This window comes from Opisthocomus hoazin, chromosome 11, assembly GCF_030867145.1.
Source record: "Opisthocomus hoazin isolate bOpiHoa1 chromosome 11, bOpiHoa1.hap1, whole genome shotgun sequence".
NCBI lineage: Eukaryota > Metazoa > Chordata > Aves > Opisthocomiformes > Opisthocomidae > Opisthocomus > Opisthocomus hoazin.
The window spans coordinates 8,402,102-8,417,486 of record NC_134424.1 but is presented as its reverse complement, the minus strand read 5'-3'; the positions used below and the strand labels follow the sequence as shown (position 1 = coordinate 8,417,486).

The 15,385-nt window shown below is 43.1% G+C and overlaps 1 protein-coding gene across 6 annotated transcripts in view; it reads left to right on the top strand.

The window, feature by feature from the left end:
• The window catches only part of ATXN7 (ataxin 7), a 90,054-nt gene that overhangs the window by 26,527 nt on the left and 48,142 nt on the right, over positions 1–15,385 (top strand). For all 6 annotated transcript variants that reach the window (XM_075432302.1, XM_075432301.1, XM_075432303.1 and 3 more), the window contains 2 exons: positions 50–319; positions 856–924. In XM_075432302.1, coding sequence (XP_075288417.1) covers positions 58–319; positions 856–924 — 331 coding nt within the window. In that variant the 5' untranslated portion in view covers positions 50–57. The remainder of the gene's footprint in view (positions 1–49; positions 320–855; positions 925–15,385) is intronic.

The following is a 15,385-nucleotide window of genomic DNA, read 5'->3' as shown; positions in this document are numbered from 1 at the left end:
CGGCGCCACCTTAAGCGCCCGATGACTTTTTCTCGTTACATTATTTCAGCGGAAAGAATGTCGGCGCGGGCCGCGGGTGACGTCAGGAGGGAGCAGCGCAGCGCGGCGGCGGCGGCGGCCAGGCAGCGGCAGCGGCGGCCCCGCCACGGCCAGGGAGGCGGAGGCGGAGGCGGAGGAGGCGGGAGCGGCGCCGGCCCCGCCGCCACCGCAGCGGCAATGGCGGCCGTCGGGGAGCGCAGGTCCCTGCCCAGCCCCGAGGCGATGCTGGGGCAGCCCTGGAGCCACTGGGTCGATGCTGCTAAACTTCACGGGAACGACGGTGAGCGACCGCCCCCCCCCCCCATCCCAACCCCCTCCACCGGCCCCCCCGGGGCTGGGGCTGCCCCGGGCGCGGCCCCGCCGCCGGAGACACCGCGGGGCGCCGGCACGACACGGCGGGGTGCCCGGCAGGGGATCGCCGCGGGGCCCGGGCCCCGGGAGGCGGCCGGGTCCGTTGCCCCCGCCCCCCCCCAACGTCGCGGCCGGGTTCGTTGTCCGGTGCGCGGTTCCCGGGGGCGCGGGGCGGGGTGGGCAGCGCTCGTCCCAGTTCCTGTAATCCGGGACACGGCGCGGGGAGGTGGGAGCCCGTCTCCGCAGGGCCGGCGCCTCCTGCCCTCGGCTCCGCCGGGGCTCGGCTTCAGGTGCGGCGTCCCCGGCCGCTGACAGCGGCTCCGCTGCCGGGACGGGGCGGCGGGTCTCGGCCCCCCCGGAGCCGTGTTCGCTGCCGCAGCGACGGGAGCGGATCCCTGAGGGGAGCGGGCGGCCCTGCCCTCCGGCTCCCGCACGGACTGAGGGCTTGTGGCTTCTTGGTTCCAGGAACAGCGTTAGAAGAAAGTTTCAAGGAATACGGAAGAAACCGGGAAGCCATGCGACTTTGCCGAGAAGGTGAGTGCCGTTCGTTCTTGAAGAAAAGCGTAAGGAGAAGTTCTCCGGCTCGTAACTGGTTACGAGAGGACGTGCATGGGAAAGAGAAACGAAACTTATCTCCAGTCCTGTTGCTTTGGAGATGGGACTTGCGGCCTGTCAGTGTGTGGTGTTGTGAGCATTATTATTGAATTAATATATAATCTCCAAACTGCAAGGTAGGGCATAGGTTACTTACTGTCTTTATGGTGTTTCTAGCTGGATTTTTTTTTTTGAGACCATAATTAGTCCGAAGGAGGCTGTGTGAGCAGCACTGACAATGTCTTCTCATGAGCTGAAAGATTTTGATTCTTAATATAATCCATGTCAGTAATTGAACACTGATCCCATTCTCCGTCATGTCAGTGTGTTGTGTTTATTTCTTGGTGTCCTGCTAAACGAGAGTGACCTTTCACCTGTGATTAGCAAAAGCCCATTAACAGCCCAGTTCATTTCAGGAGTAACAATGATACTTGAAGTTGTAAGCAAATAATGAATGAAAGCTATGGATTACTGGTAACTTTGTAACAGAATGTGGAGTCTGATTTTTGATGTTCAATTTTTTTTGTTTGTTTCCTTGTTTTTTAGTTGAAAAACAAAAAATTGTTTTTCCACTTTAACAATTGTTTTATAGCAGAGAAGTGTTCTAAAACTTTCTTAGTGTTGTCGGCGCTAACTTGGTTCCGTCAGTCTCTCTGAGCAAAGTGTGCCGTAGAATAGGCCTCGTTGTTTTAAATACTAGATCAGCTAGACCCGAGTCACTTGTGTGACACTGTTAGAAGGGGAAGATGGAGTTTGTAAACCTCGTTTGCGATCACAGAGGTAGGATTTGCCAGGGACCTGAGGAGATGATCTGATTCAGCACTTGCCTACTTGTGAGCTACAAACAGCAAATGAAAACTAAAGCAGAGTGGCATGGGCTCGTGAGATTGGGAGGCAGTAATCCATACTGCGGCTGAATCAAAATATTTATTGTAGAATTCCTGGTGTTGCTAAAATTTGGAAAAAATAATTTTCTAGGACCAGAGTCAGTGGTCACTGACCTGTAAGAGAGATTGTAATGGACAGCTGTGCTGCGGCATGCGGAGTCACTTGTGCCATTTTGCCATCTTCTAAGTGTATGTGTAAGTTCTTAGGCATTCAGAAAATCGCTTTATTACTTCCTTGCCGAGTTCCAATCTAGCAGCTGTGTTGGATATTTAATTTATTTTTCCGAATAGGCAAATCATTGAAGTGCTAAAACAGCATTTATAACAATAAGCATACACACTACCCTGGTAAAGATTTTACTAATAAGGATTTTCAAACATTCTTGTTTCTACCTCTTAAAATGCAAGCATCTAAGGTTCCCAGATTTTAAAGATTAGCTGGCAGAGTGAAGAATAATCTTTTTTTCTTCAGCCCCCCCAATCCCCCGGAGAGAGATCATGAATCTGTTTTCTGCATAGGCTGACCGCACTGATTCCAATCGTGTGAATGATTTGTAGGGTTATGGGTTGAAGGAAGTTCATAAAACACTTTGAGAATTAAAAGTGAAATGTAGTAGCTCTGTCAGGCTTCCAGAAGTCTTATCTATTTTGGTTGCTTTATGACATACGAATGAGACACTGACTTGTATACGTATAGCTAATCGGTAGGGAGCTTGGCCTACTGCAGAATAAGGCAAAAGCAAAAGTAGTATTAGTTAAGTTAGTACTTAGAGAACTAGGGGGGCTGCAAAAAATGCCAGCAGATGTATGGATTGTGTTGTCAAATAAAGTTTCGAGAATGCTGTAACTAATTCCTTTTTCCAGGAAGAGTTTTGCATTCAAAATTGAGGAACAAATGTTTATTTAATAACTGGACTGTCTAAACCATGGATCTTAACACGGAAAGGTGAACCAACGGTAAAGATTCGGTCAAACCGACTCTAACCTCAAGATTTTTGTCATGGTGCCACACGATATTTTAAATACGACGAACAACAGAACTTGTGTAAGAAACTTATTTCTCTGCAGATTGGGAGTCGACTCAGAGGCCCAACTTCACAAAAGAGTTTCAAGGTTATTTAAGCTAATTTAACCTTGCATTGCAACTCTTCCAGTTTGCATAAAAGAATTAAATATTCATGGCCTGGAGAGGGAGCGAAGGAGGGAACACGACTTTACAGCCCGCTTATTAGAATTGGGTTCAAAACCAAGAGCTGTTTGCTGTATTTGACAATTGTCAGCTTTCAGGCCAGGCTCCCGCCGGCCTGTGTACCCGCTGGGTTGTGGGTTGTAGTTGTTTCCTTCCCCACGTGCTGTCTCTCTGTGTCATCTAGTGGGAATAGCTTCATCATCAGCCTGGCTGGTGGCGCAAGGTGGATTTCAGGCTCGTGGGCGCTTGAGGCTGGATCTCCGGGATGAAGAGTGAGCGTTCCCGTGGTTGTAACACTGTGTTAAAAAGGGGATTAACGTTACCACCTTCTCCTTTTGTTATGCTTTAATGGAAAAGAATGCCTGTTGTTGTTTTAAAGGAATAAAGGACATAAATGTGTAATTCCAGGACAGGATTTCAGACACACCTTTGTCACTGGCATTTCCTATTTGCTGATCAGGCAGCTCCTCTCACGTCGCACTGGTGGTTGTGAAGCCTGATGAGTCCTTAATACCTGTCAGCGATGCTAGTTCCACGGAGGGATCAGGAAACTAAAATTAGTTCATAGTCGCAAATGCTTTTTTCTGTATCTAGCCGCCCTTGACATAACCAAGCTCACATCAAAGTCAGAACTAGAAATTGAATTTGGGCTTCCCAAACTCCTAATGTTTGTGTCTCAGAATTCCCTGTTTCTTTTTCACAGTTGTTATATGCTTTCTGTTCTGCTGATCCATAATATGCAGTCATTGCTGCTGGGATCCTCGCAGACCTTCACCAAAGTGAAAAACTCGCTGGATGCTTCCCTACAAGTTGCTTTTTGAGGTAGTAATGGTCCACACTGAGCCTTGATGTAGAAATCAGAGCTGCAAGGTTAACGTATGGGCTCAGTAGACCTGGCTCGCTTTTGGTAGAGAAAATCTCTAGCAGACGGAAATGAGAAAGGAGCATCCTTCATCATGGGAAAATTTTACTTTAGAGCACCCTTTAAAATTTAGTTTGACTTTGTACACTGAAGTGTTGTGATGAGCAATGCTATCAATGTAAGAGCACGTTAGAAGCAATTGTACTTCAGTTATTTTCATCTGTAGCTCACATGACAGAATCTTTTGGCTCATGCAGTCGCTTAATTACTTACTGCTTGTGAACCAGCTAGAGGTGTGATTCCCCTGCCACACAGCTCTTGCTGTGGTGAAGCAAGTATAGCGTGTGCCATTGTAATCTGTAAACGCGTTCTAAAACAGCGAGGCAGGGAATCTGGTCCTCTTCATTTTTCTTATATTTCAAAGTGAAACTTTGCTGAAGTGCATGTTTCAAACTTGTGTGATACGGGGAGCGTGTGCCATCGGTCACAGCCAGCGTACTCACATACACTCGGTTCATCTCGGAGATGCAGCAGGTCTCAAAAGGAGGTTGATGTGTCTGTGCAGTATCTGATCCTTTTTCACCTGAAGAAAATGATTCTTAGTGTCAAACTTTGTAATCAGTGCTTGAAATATTTCAGCAAACAGGGTGGTTTTTCAGGAGATTCTTGCTAGCCTGTGTTGAATTCAGTTTGCTTTTAAAAAAATTTCTAGCCCGTTATTGTTGCGAAGATGATACCCAAGTAGAATTGTGTTTGTAAGCGTAGAGTTCATTTGTGGGAACTTTGACAGGCTTCAGCAAAGTGAACTTTTGCTTATTGCAAAGTTTAACAACAGGTAGGCTCGTTTCGCTCTGCAGAAGAGAAGCTCCAAGTAGAAACGGTGAGGCCTAAAGTTGTTCATTGGGACTGCGAGCTTAACCCTCCGTCGCCCCCCGAGAAACTCTGACTCTTTCCACAGTAGATTTCCAGTTGCTACCAGTTATCATGTATGTTGTTTTAAATACCCCCCCCCCCAAAAATAAATAAAAAAACCCCCAAACCAGCACCACCCCCAGGGCTGTATTGGGGAGGCAGAGGAGGAATCTGTCTGCCCTAACATTCTGTGATTCTGCTCTTAACAAAGATCATCATTACTTGCAGTAATGCTTGTTAATGTGTGCAACCCTTTTGAGGTGGTTGGGGTGAAAATCTGTTAGATTCTTATATTGACTTGTGAAATAATTTTGAAATATGTATAATAACAAAAATGCAAAGGAGCCTATAGCAACTCGGAATGGAAAATAAAACATTAAAGTGTGGAGAACAGAAGAGATATTTGGTTAGACAATTTCAAATGGTTTGAGTGTTTGGTTTAGTAGTATGTTCAGTGCATGTTGAAACCATGGGATGTCTTTACTAGAGCTTAAGCACCTCAGTCTTTCAGGTGCATGTGCAGGCCCCCCCCCCCCTTTTGATTTTAGCCTTTGAGAGGTGAATCCCTTGGTGTTGCCTGTTTCAAGCACTTCACTACCACTGTCACCACGTTCATAGCTAACTGGTGACAAAGTATAGGAGGACAGAACATTTTTAACTGGGGTCTTGAGATAGATTTGATCAATTGTCATTGGTTAAGATTGTTGAATCTTGGCTAACAAGAGGTCTTTGCCACCCTACAGCATCCATACAGTCTTGCCAGGGATTTGTTCTGTTTGTACTCGGTGCTTCTGAGAATCCAGAGGAAGTTTCTGATCGCCGTTTGTACAAAACTGAGCTATTTTGGATGATGAACTGAGCTATTTCGGCCCTCTGGATGATCATGGAGGGAGGTGTAGAGGAGACAATTACTTTATCATAGGTTGAGGTTAGCTGAGCGATGGTCACCGATGCATTAGATGTGCTTGGAGGTATCGCAGGTCAGAGATGATGCTGGCTGTGTGGTGATGTAGCGTGGTACCATTCTTACAGTTGTGATACTATACTGGTTTTAATAAAGTAGTGTTGAATTTTCTGTGGGAAAGCAGATCATCGGGTTTTGATAGGCACCTTCAGAAGACACTCCAGAAGACATTATGACTGTAGGAATCTGTCAGGAGAGCAGGCGGGAGCAAATTCCGTTCAGCATCGTGTCACCTGATAGCAGTTGAACTTCTGGTCTTGGACAGTTAATGTGTCCGGCGGGGGGGAGGAAGAGACTCCATGAACCGCTGGGGCATACAGCAGAATCTTTGAGATGTAATTATATTAATTGTTATTAATGGAAGTTACCAGAACTGTGAGCATGGTGAGAGCTGTGCCATGAACCCTTGTTCGTCTTGAGCCTGTGCTGGGCAAGGTTTGGTGATGAAATCCAGGACCAGGCCAGGAGGGCTCACTAGAAGCATCTTTATCACATAGACCTAAGGTCTAGAATTTTCCCAGCAGCAGGTTCAATAAATAATTAAAGCGTTGCTGAAACTTTTGTTCCAATATTAAGTTGTAAATACAAGTAAGAGACAGCATCTTATTTCAAATTTAAATTTGTTTTTATTCAGCCTTGGGAGGTGCTCAATTGAGTTGATTTTTATTGTGTTAAATCATGTCAAAGATGCTTAGAGGGCTCTATGGTCCTTGACTGCCTGCAAATACACTGTGAGAATTTTTAATAGATTGAGATAAATATTTTAAGGTAGCAGCACAAAGTGCCGTGCTTCTTTTTTGACATTCTGCATAGCTATTCTCCGTCTGTAATCAGATAAATCTCCTGTTCATTTCATTGCATTTTAATTGACTATTTACACAAAGTGTTTTGAGGATTTGTGGACTGGTTATCGTAAAACAATTACAAGGAGACTTTAAAAGTGCATTGAACTGTTTAAGAAAATTGTGGAGATTTTATGAGATAGCACCGTTTCAAACTGCATGTTTTTCAAGCTATTTTGGAGATTATCTGCAGTGACTGTCCCTCGTTTTCTTCTTGCTATTTTTTACCTTAAACCCAAGTTCTGTTTACAATATTTAATTATTTCTGGCGAGATGAGTCACATGTTATAAATAGAATATTGTGATGTTAGACTGCAAGTTAGAACTGTGTCATCTTTTATGCTTTAAAGATACTATGCAGGTTTTAGATATTACCGTAGTATTAGTGTGATATTACAAGGCCTTGGGGACTTTCACTGCAACTGCAGCCACAAAACTGCCTCAATCCATCTGTAATGTGTGAGGAAGCACGATAATTATTTTTCATAAGAACCTTGGAAATAGTTGTCTGTACACATGCATAGCAGTCACTGTTACCTAATGCTTCTTAAGTGGTATATGTGATTAGCTAAGTTATCCCTACGCAGAAGAGGTGATGTCTTGATAATACTTGATTAAGTATTGCTTTTTGTATAGTTTCTGTTCTATAATTGACAACAAATAGTAAGAGAAGAACAATGCAATAAATATTATGTAGAAACACAACTCTCACACAACTTGATAATTCTGTCATCTTAGAGCAGGAAAGACAAAAGGCTTAATGGGGGGTACTTTTAAATAAATTGGGTTAAGAGGATGCAGATTACTCTCTCTAAGGTAACGCTCTTACAAGCTATTTCTTCCATTGCAGTGGATCTATAGAAGAAAATGCACATGGTTCTTACACCTTTTCTGACTATGTCTAGCTTGTGACTGTAACTGCCGGAGGCTGGCTGAGGAAACACGTGTCATCTCTTACCGCTTACGAGACAGAAAAGATTTCATCTTTCACAAATCATGTTAATATTTGGTTTGTAATGAAGTATTCTAAATGGTCTATAAAATGCTTAAAAATTGTTTCTCTTCCCTTTTAATGAAGAAAATCACCACTGCTGTGGAAGTTGCCTCTTGGTATGATGCTCAACATTATTTTCTAGACATTCTTACAGTGTAGGTGACAGCATGGACATGAATACAGTTTTATACTTGAAGTTTTTAGCAACAAGTGCTAAAATCTGGCAGAGGGAATTCGAAGTATGATGAAGCAGAGTAGCACAACTGTACAAGCATTTATCGTGGAAGGTGATGACTTTATTGTAATTGATGTTCCAGTTGCTGGAAGGGTTTGCACAGTCAAAAGGTCTCCGTGCTTGTGTGCAGCTGTGAGCCAGGACCGGTGGTGCAGTGGCTCTCAGACTGATTCTCGTGGTAAGTCAGATACTCGTGATAACCCCGGATATGGGTACTATGGGTTGTGGCTTCATCAAAGTAAACTGTGTGCGCAGCTGCTCCCACATCGCTTGGAGTAGTGATCGCTGGCTTTGGAAATGGTCACTGTGATGGTAAATATTCTAGGTTATTGGCTCAAGTAGATTATAAATACTCAAATCTCTGTTATTATCGTGTGTGAACGCTGCTTGTCAGCCCTTGTGGAATAAGCTGTTTTGTGGTAAGCAGTTTTCACAGGAAAAAGATGGTTTATTTACAAGCTCACCCCTGCCCTGCATTTTGACTGTCGATAGCGTCAGCACAGCGCATAGACAATCTTCATTGATAATAAAAGGTGAAAGGGATAATTGGTTATGCCTCCCTTCTTTGCTGGTGAGATCGTCACAGCCAGAAAGCTTAGCAGTGTTCTTGATCTGCTTTTCTGTGGCTAAGCAGGACTTGCATCTTCCATCAACTGTTTGTAGCACGATAGAAAGTGTAGTGTTCTCAACTGGGACTGAAAAAATGTGTAGAAAGCGGCTGAGGGGCTAAAATCCGATAGGGAGCAGCTTTGAGGTTGTAAGTCCGTGACGTGCACTTTTGTTCCGAAATCCAGAGCTCTCATGGTTTTATACGCAAGGAAGTTTGTTGGACAGTTGCACACTGATAATGGTTGCCTGAAAGTCTTATAGCAGCTTGTGTTAAAATGAAGTGTCGAAGCTTTAATGAGTTAAATATGAAAAGCAAAGAATACACTGAATACACAGTAAATTGGATGTTTGTTTTTCTTCAACGTCAAATTCTGTTTTATTTTGCCCTTCATAAATTCAGTTGTCTGTCTACAGTTTTTTCATTGACTGCATAAACGACGTAGGTAGATGTTGTCAGTGGGAAGGCTGGAGTTCTGCCCATTTATTAAGTGCTGTTGGGGCTGTGAGGTCTTGTCGTGAGTGACTGAAGTCAACAAGGGTTTTGGTTATGGCTGGAGGGAGGACGCAGGACCAGGTCCTGGGGCTCGGCGGGCGAGGGAGTTTGCATGTGGGAGACAGGCACGTTCGCTACAACCTTGTGATGAGACGGCCGGCAGAGAAGTACTTCGCTATGCAAACAGTTTAATTGTCAGTCCCTAGATATTGTAGCCATTGCTTTGTCAAGGTGTATATAGCCTGAATGATACCCTCTGGCTATTGTTTCAGGCTAAAATGCAGAAGAAAATCTGTATCGGTTTACACCTAGGGTGTGGTTCTACAATCTGTTGGGTTTTTTTTTCCTCCCAGTAATGCTGGATTAAGCAGCTCCTCCATCTCTGCTGAGTGCAACATTTGTGATTTAATGCTTGCATATCTAACTTTAAAGTTGTTTCCAAAGCAAGGTGATTGTTGCTTAAAGAAGATACTGAATTTTCCAGCATGTAATTGGTCTGGTAATCCATGAATCTGTTGGACCGTGCTTGATTATGTGTCTTTTCAGAGTGAATCTGATCTGATTTTTACATGGCTACCTACATGATTGTATAGTGTAGTAGATCTTGTATCTCGGTTATCTGTAAGAGTGTTAGAGATGGTGTATCAATGAGTAACTGCAGTGTAAATCAGGATCAGTTAGAAGTAGTATATTGTGAAAACTAAACAGCAAGTAAGAACTAGTTTACATTATTCAAAATATTGGTTAATATTTTTTAAAAAATTTCTTTTCAGTAATTAGTGAAGTCAGAAAGCTAGGTAACAGAAATCAAAAGCTTCTGTCACTGAAAATCTAGGGGCAGTTCCCAGTAACTGTGTGAACTGGAGAGAATACCATTTGAATCTGGGTTACTCTGCTGAGGAAGAGTTACGGCATCGTTTATTCTTATCTCTTATTGGAGGGCTGTTGCAAATGGTGCTGAGAGGAGAAAAAGTATACGTAAATGTGAACCATAACAAGTATTGTTCTTATCCCTTCGGAACAAATCTGTAGTAGTGTGGAATATCCAGAGGCCTCAAGCTCTGCAAAGATTTGGGTTAACTGGCTGATTTTTGATAGACATGTCAAAGGAACAAAAAGTGTTCCAAATAGTCAGACAGTGTGGGTGTTGGATTATTGGGACAACCATGTAAAATAATTTGGAAAGCAACTTTCAAAATAATAACTTTTCCCAGGAGTTTCCCCACTTTTTACAGGAAATGTTAAAATTGTCCGTTTCATTCCTGTTCAATTAGAATGACTCCAGAAATGTGTGAAAGAAATTTAACTTGCCTCTGACAACTGGAAGGCTTTACTGGGCGTTGGTTTGTAAGGAATATAATTTTGGTGTTTAGGATGTTTTCTTCAGATAATTTGTTTTTTAAAACATAGAGTTTGTGTTTGAATGTGTCTGTTCTGCTCTGCTGAGAGAAATGGCAGTCATCCTGCTCTCACTGGTACTAAATGGAAGTATTTGAGAGGAAAGGCTTACATGAATTTCCTGACAGGCAGCATTTACTTCATAGAAGTACTTAAAGATGAATTTTGGAAAGCAATTTTGTTTTTCATTTCTGTGTAAGTTGTGTTACCCACAGTAAGTGCCTAGAAATCATGCTGGTTAAGGAGCTTCTGTAAAGGAAGACTTCTGCTACCGGTTGTGTGATGAGACTCTGAGGGAAACACTGATGTCTGAACTACACCTGATATGGTTTGATTATGTTGTATGTCTAGGCTGGGCAGAGCCCTCTGCTTATCTCTTGTTCCTTCTGTAGAACCTGCTTTAATAGCCAGCTGACTTGGTTTGCTTTGCCTGGCTGGTTCAACGCTGCTGTTTCCGTGGGTTATTTGGAGAAGTCCAAAACGTGTTTGCCCTTGTTTGGAAATTTTGCTTTTGGTTCTTCCTGACTAGCAGCTTGTGCCCTGAAATATGGGGGCACAGACCACTGTGTCATCACTGGAACAAAACTTGCAAGTCCCTTCGGTTGCTTTTGTGGCCGGAATTTAACGATCTGAAGTGTTAGCTTGATAGCCTCAGAGATAAGAATGCTATTTTTATCTGCGAAGTAGGTAGAGTAAAATCTTCACTGCGCTGTCAGTGTGTCTTGTCTGAGGCTTATTTACAGCTGCTTGGGAAGAGAAGGGGGTTCTCTGTGCAGCACTGCAATTCTCCGTCCTCCTGCTGACACCATCGAGAGTCGCCATGAGTAACCCTGACGATGTGAAGGAAGGCCCCTGACCTGGGAGGGGACCGGAATCACAGCCTGGATAGATGGTGCTCTGAACTGTAAAATGGGAACACCTGATGGTGAGGTGCAGCCTCAGCCGTTTTATTTATAGTTTAATCCCGCTAAGAGTTTTCCTGCCCTCCTGTGAGTACTGTGGTGAGATCTGGGCTTCATGGGGAGCACCGTGTCATTCGTCATCGCAGTGACTCAGGGTGATGTCACCAACTGACGGGAGCATTTGGGGCACCCGTACTGTTATGGTAGCCCTGCGATACCCTTGCTTGGACTCCTTTGGCGTGGTTCCCCAAGTGCTCCGCGCTGTTGCTGGAAGCAAAAGCTTTTGAGCGATTTCCAAACACCGAGCAGTGCATTGTGGGCCTGTGCTGGGAAGACTGGCTCGACAAGTTTGGCAGCAGTGGCTTTGGCTCTCTGCCTACCCTGGATAGGCACCAGTAGAGATTGCCATAGTTTTCGGTCAGGTTTGAGCTGAAGACCTCAGCCTAGGTCCTGAAATCCATGCGTGTGCAACTGCTGCGCCTGGCAAAGGATCCGCTCCTGTTGTAAACCACGGTTATGTTATCCTATGTATGTTTGCAGTAGTTATCTTTTGTCTGCTTTAGGAAGGTGGATGTGTTATTTGTTTGCAGTGTACTGGAGGGTGGTAAACTCTACAAATCTGTTAAAATATCAAAGGATCCAGTTTACCTTTCCATTTTCTGTTGTCTATTTAAATCTCACCCACCGTTGTCACCCTGAGTCATCCAGGGGCAGTTAACTAGTGCTCTGAAATGTTCTTTTCCATGCCTTTTTTTAAATACCAACTCTGTATGTTCTTGCTGTGCCTCTTGCTTAACAGTGACTCCATACGTCTTCTGTGACGTCTCTGCTACAGACCTTTGCAAAGAGGCCTGGTCTAGTAACACGATGCACCAGTACCGCTGCCTGAGGTCTGTGGGGTTCTCGGGGGTGCAGGACTCCGCTGCCTGTGTCTCGTTGCACAGTCGTACGCCAAGTATGGCTAATCTTGTATCTGCATAAGAATGACTTCCTCTGTCTTGCTGCTTGTATAATCAGGTTTATTCTTATGTCGTTTTTTGACATGAGATGTCTAAAAATTAGAATTTGTTCCCAGTTCAGTACGTTTTCTCCAAGAGTAGAGCGTTTTGCTTCCTAGCTGGCCTGCAAAAGGGCAAAAAATTCTTTATTCCCCTCGCTGTGTGTGTGTAGGTCCATTCATGTGTATCCATATACCTTCTTCTCGAGTGTGACAAGAGTGCTGTTAGCTGCAGAGGGACCAGAGGAGAGAAGCAGTGGAAGTATCTGTCAGAAAAGGGAGTTAGACCAAACCAACCAAATCAGTACATTAAGTAGTCTGAGCAAATTCTTCTCTCCTTTCCTTTTGTTTTGCTGAAGGTGTTACCTTCTGTGTCCATCACGAGTGGGCTCGTGTTCAGATTATGTTACAGAGGCCCAGAACATGAAAGAGCAGAAAAATTACTTTAAAACATGTCAGCCTTTTCAGATCTTCTGCATGTATAATATGATCTAAGTGTGACCTTAATATCTGAATATACCTAAGTTTAAAAATATTACAAGTAGCAGTCCTTCCCAACCTCATTCTGCTTTAGAATGAAGTAGATAATTTCAGTAGCAGAGAACTGGTGCCAGGTATGGAAGAATAATATCTGGTGCTGATCTGTTCACCCAGTGTTTTCAAAGTTTTTTATTCTGTAACAGGTATCATGTATTTTATGTGTAATGTTTGGAGATGGAACTCTGTAAAATTTTGTGAAGGTGGGCTCCTAAAATAAGCCGAATCACTCTTAACAGTGAAGAAATACATCTTGAAGTAAGGATAGTGATGGCCTTATTCTGAAAGAGAGATGAAGTGCAAAGGCAAAACCTAAATTTCTTTTTCAGAAGAATTTGAAATTCCGTAGCAATAAAAAATTCACTTCCGTAATGAGTTTTTAGGCTGAACTGTGTTTGTATTGTCACAAACAGCCAGCAGTGGAATGACTGACCTTACACTGTGAGCAGGTAGTCAGATACTCTTCAGTGCTTACCTATTTAGTTAATGTAACTCCGTGTCAGAGGAGAGCTGGTACTGGTTTAAAGCCTAACGCTTCTGAACAGATAGATCCCCTCTTGGAAGGGAAGCTCTGGCGGCTGTAGCCCTGTATGTGCTGGAATATATCAGCTGAGAGAAGTAAAGACTTAAGGTTTACTGGTTCCTCAGCTAGATAATTGAAATAGTCATATTATTTGTCTAGAGGTATGCAGTGGCCAAGTTTAAAATACTTTGTGTCACTACATGTGTGTTCAAATACATAAGGAGTGGGTTAGCTCTTTTACTGCACTGTAACAACAAAAACATTGTTTTATTTTCCACTTTATCTTTTAATCTTATTAAATATCACAGTACTGTTGGGTTTTTTCAATATAGTACATTTATATGCCTGTTCCTGTGCAACTTGTGGTTTGTTTTTTTTTAATTGTATCAAATCAACTGCTAGTAAATATGTAAAGAAAGGGAAGTAAATTTTAATGGAAAAACTAATAGTGCCTGCCAAATGGAGAGAGGTGCGGAATTGCAAGTTGGTATGTGAAAATCGACAGGCATCATTTTCCTTACAGCTATATTAGACATGACTGAAACAGTTTCATTTTTGAAGTGGATGTTCCAGTGCATGGAGAGTGGGAGTGGCAGGGGTGGGGTGGTTTTAGGTAGCTGGGTTGCGTAATGAGAGAAAAATACTGAAATAGAATTCACTGGACAGGTCGCCTGTGTCATTTTCCTTAATTTTTTTTTTTTTTTGGTCACACATACTGATGTGCTCCCTCAGGTGTCAGGTGCATGATGTGAAATGTATGCAGAGTATGCTTTGTGCAGAGAGGCGTTGTCTTTGCGCAGCTAAAGAATGGTACCATGCTGCTGTCACACGGGCGCTGGGGCCGCAGTCAGCAGGGACGAGGGGAGAGGAGGCTGAGAGATGAGCATGACCCATGTCCTGTGTAGCGGGGAAAATGTGTCAACTGATGATGTTTTTAATACAAAGATTGCAATAATGCCTTCATGCAAGAGATGCATAACTGTCTCTAATTCTTATTTTTATTGGTTTGAATAAGTTTATGTTTTTAAAGACTGTATGGAGTCTGGTATTTCTGATGTCACGCTTTTGTTTATTTTTTTTGTTATTATGAAACGTTGTTGTTTTCTCCTGCCACAGAAGATGTCATCATGGGTAGATTGAATTCTTCCAGTTCGAAGTTAGTAAGAAAATGTGCACATCTGTACGTGAATGGTTGTTACCAGTCTGCTTCCTCAGTTCCTGGGCGCAGAGATGCAGCCAGCACCCAGTTGCATTGCTGTGATAGGGGCACTTACGTAGGGAAAGATGGCAAAAACCAGATGTGCCAATTTTTTTTCCTCAAAAGCACATCTAGATAGGAGATGGGAGAGGGTGAGGAGCTTGGAACACGGTCTCCGTTTGCAGTCACGATGTATCAAAATACTATTGCTGCCATGAGCGGTTTTATGCAAACTGTGAGTTTAGATTTAAATAAAACAAACTTCCTTTTTCCTCCTACAAAAGTACAGCTGCTGCAAAGTGCAGAGTGCTGTGTGTGAAGGAGAAGTACCAAACCTGTTGATGTTAAAACAATTCCTAATAGTAGCATGCTTTAGGGTATATGACTTAAAAGTACAATTTAGACTGTTCTATGGGTGATTTATTTAATTTGAATTGAGCCTGTTTGTGACTAGTTGCTTATCCAGAACTTTTCCCCTCCCGCATAATAGATTCTGGTTTTCTGCATAATAACTGAAGTGTTTCTATGTACACTTTCATATTAAATTAGCCCAGATTTTAATTTTACTGTGTAAACTCCAGGTTTTTTGTTTCCTGAACTCTATTTAATTTTTGTGTCATAATTGCAAAATTAAACTCAGCTTTGAGGATTCCTTAAGCTCTTGTAGGATTGAATATGTAACAAATGGGGGGGGGTTTGACGCAAAACCATAAATAATAATTTGTTGGCTTCCCTAACATACAGCAGTGGCATGATGAGATCATATCACCTAAAAATAATACATGACGTTGAATGAGGGTTTCTTACATGATGAATTGTATGTTCAGCATTTGTGTAATATTATATAAATTGGCTGGAG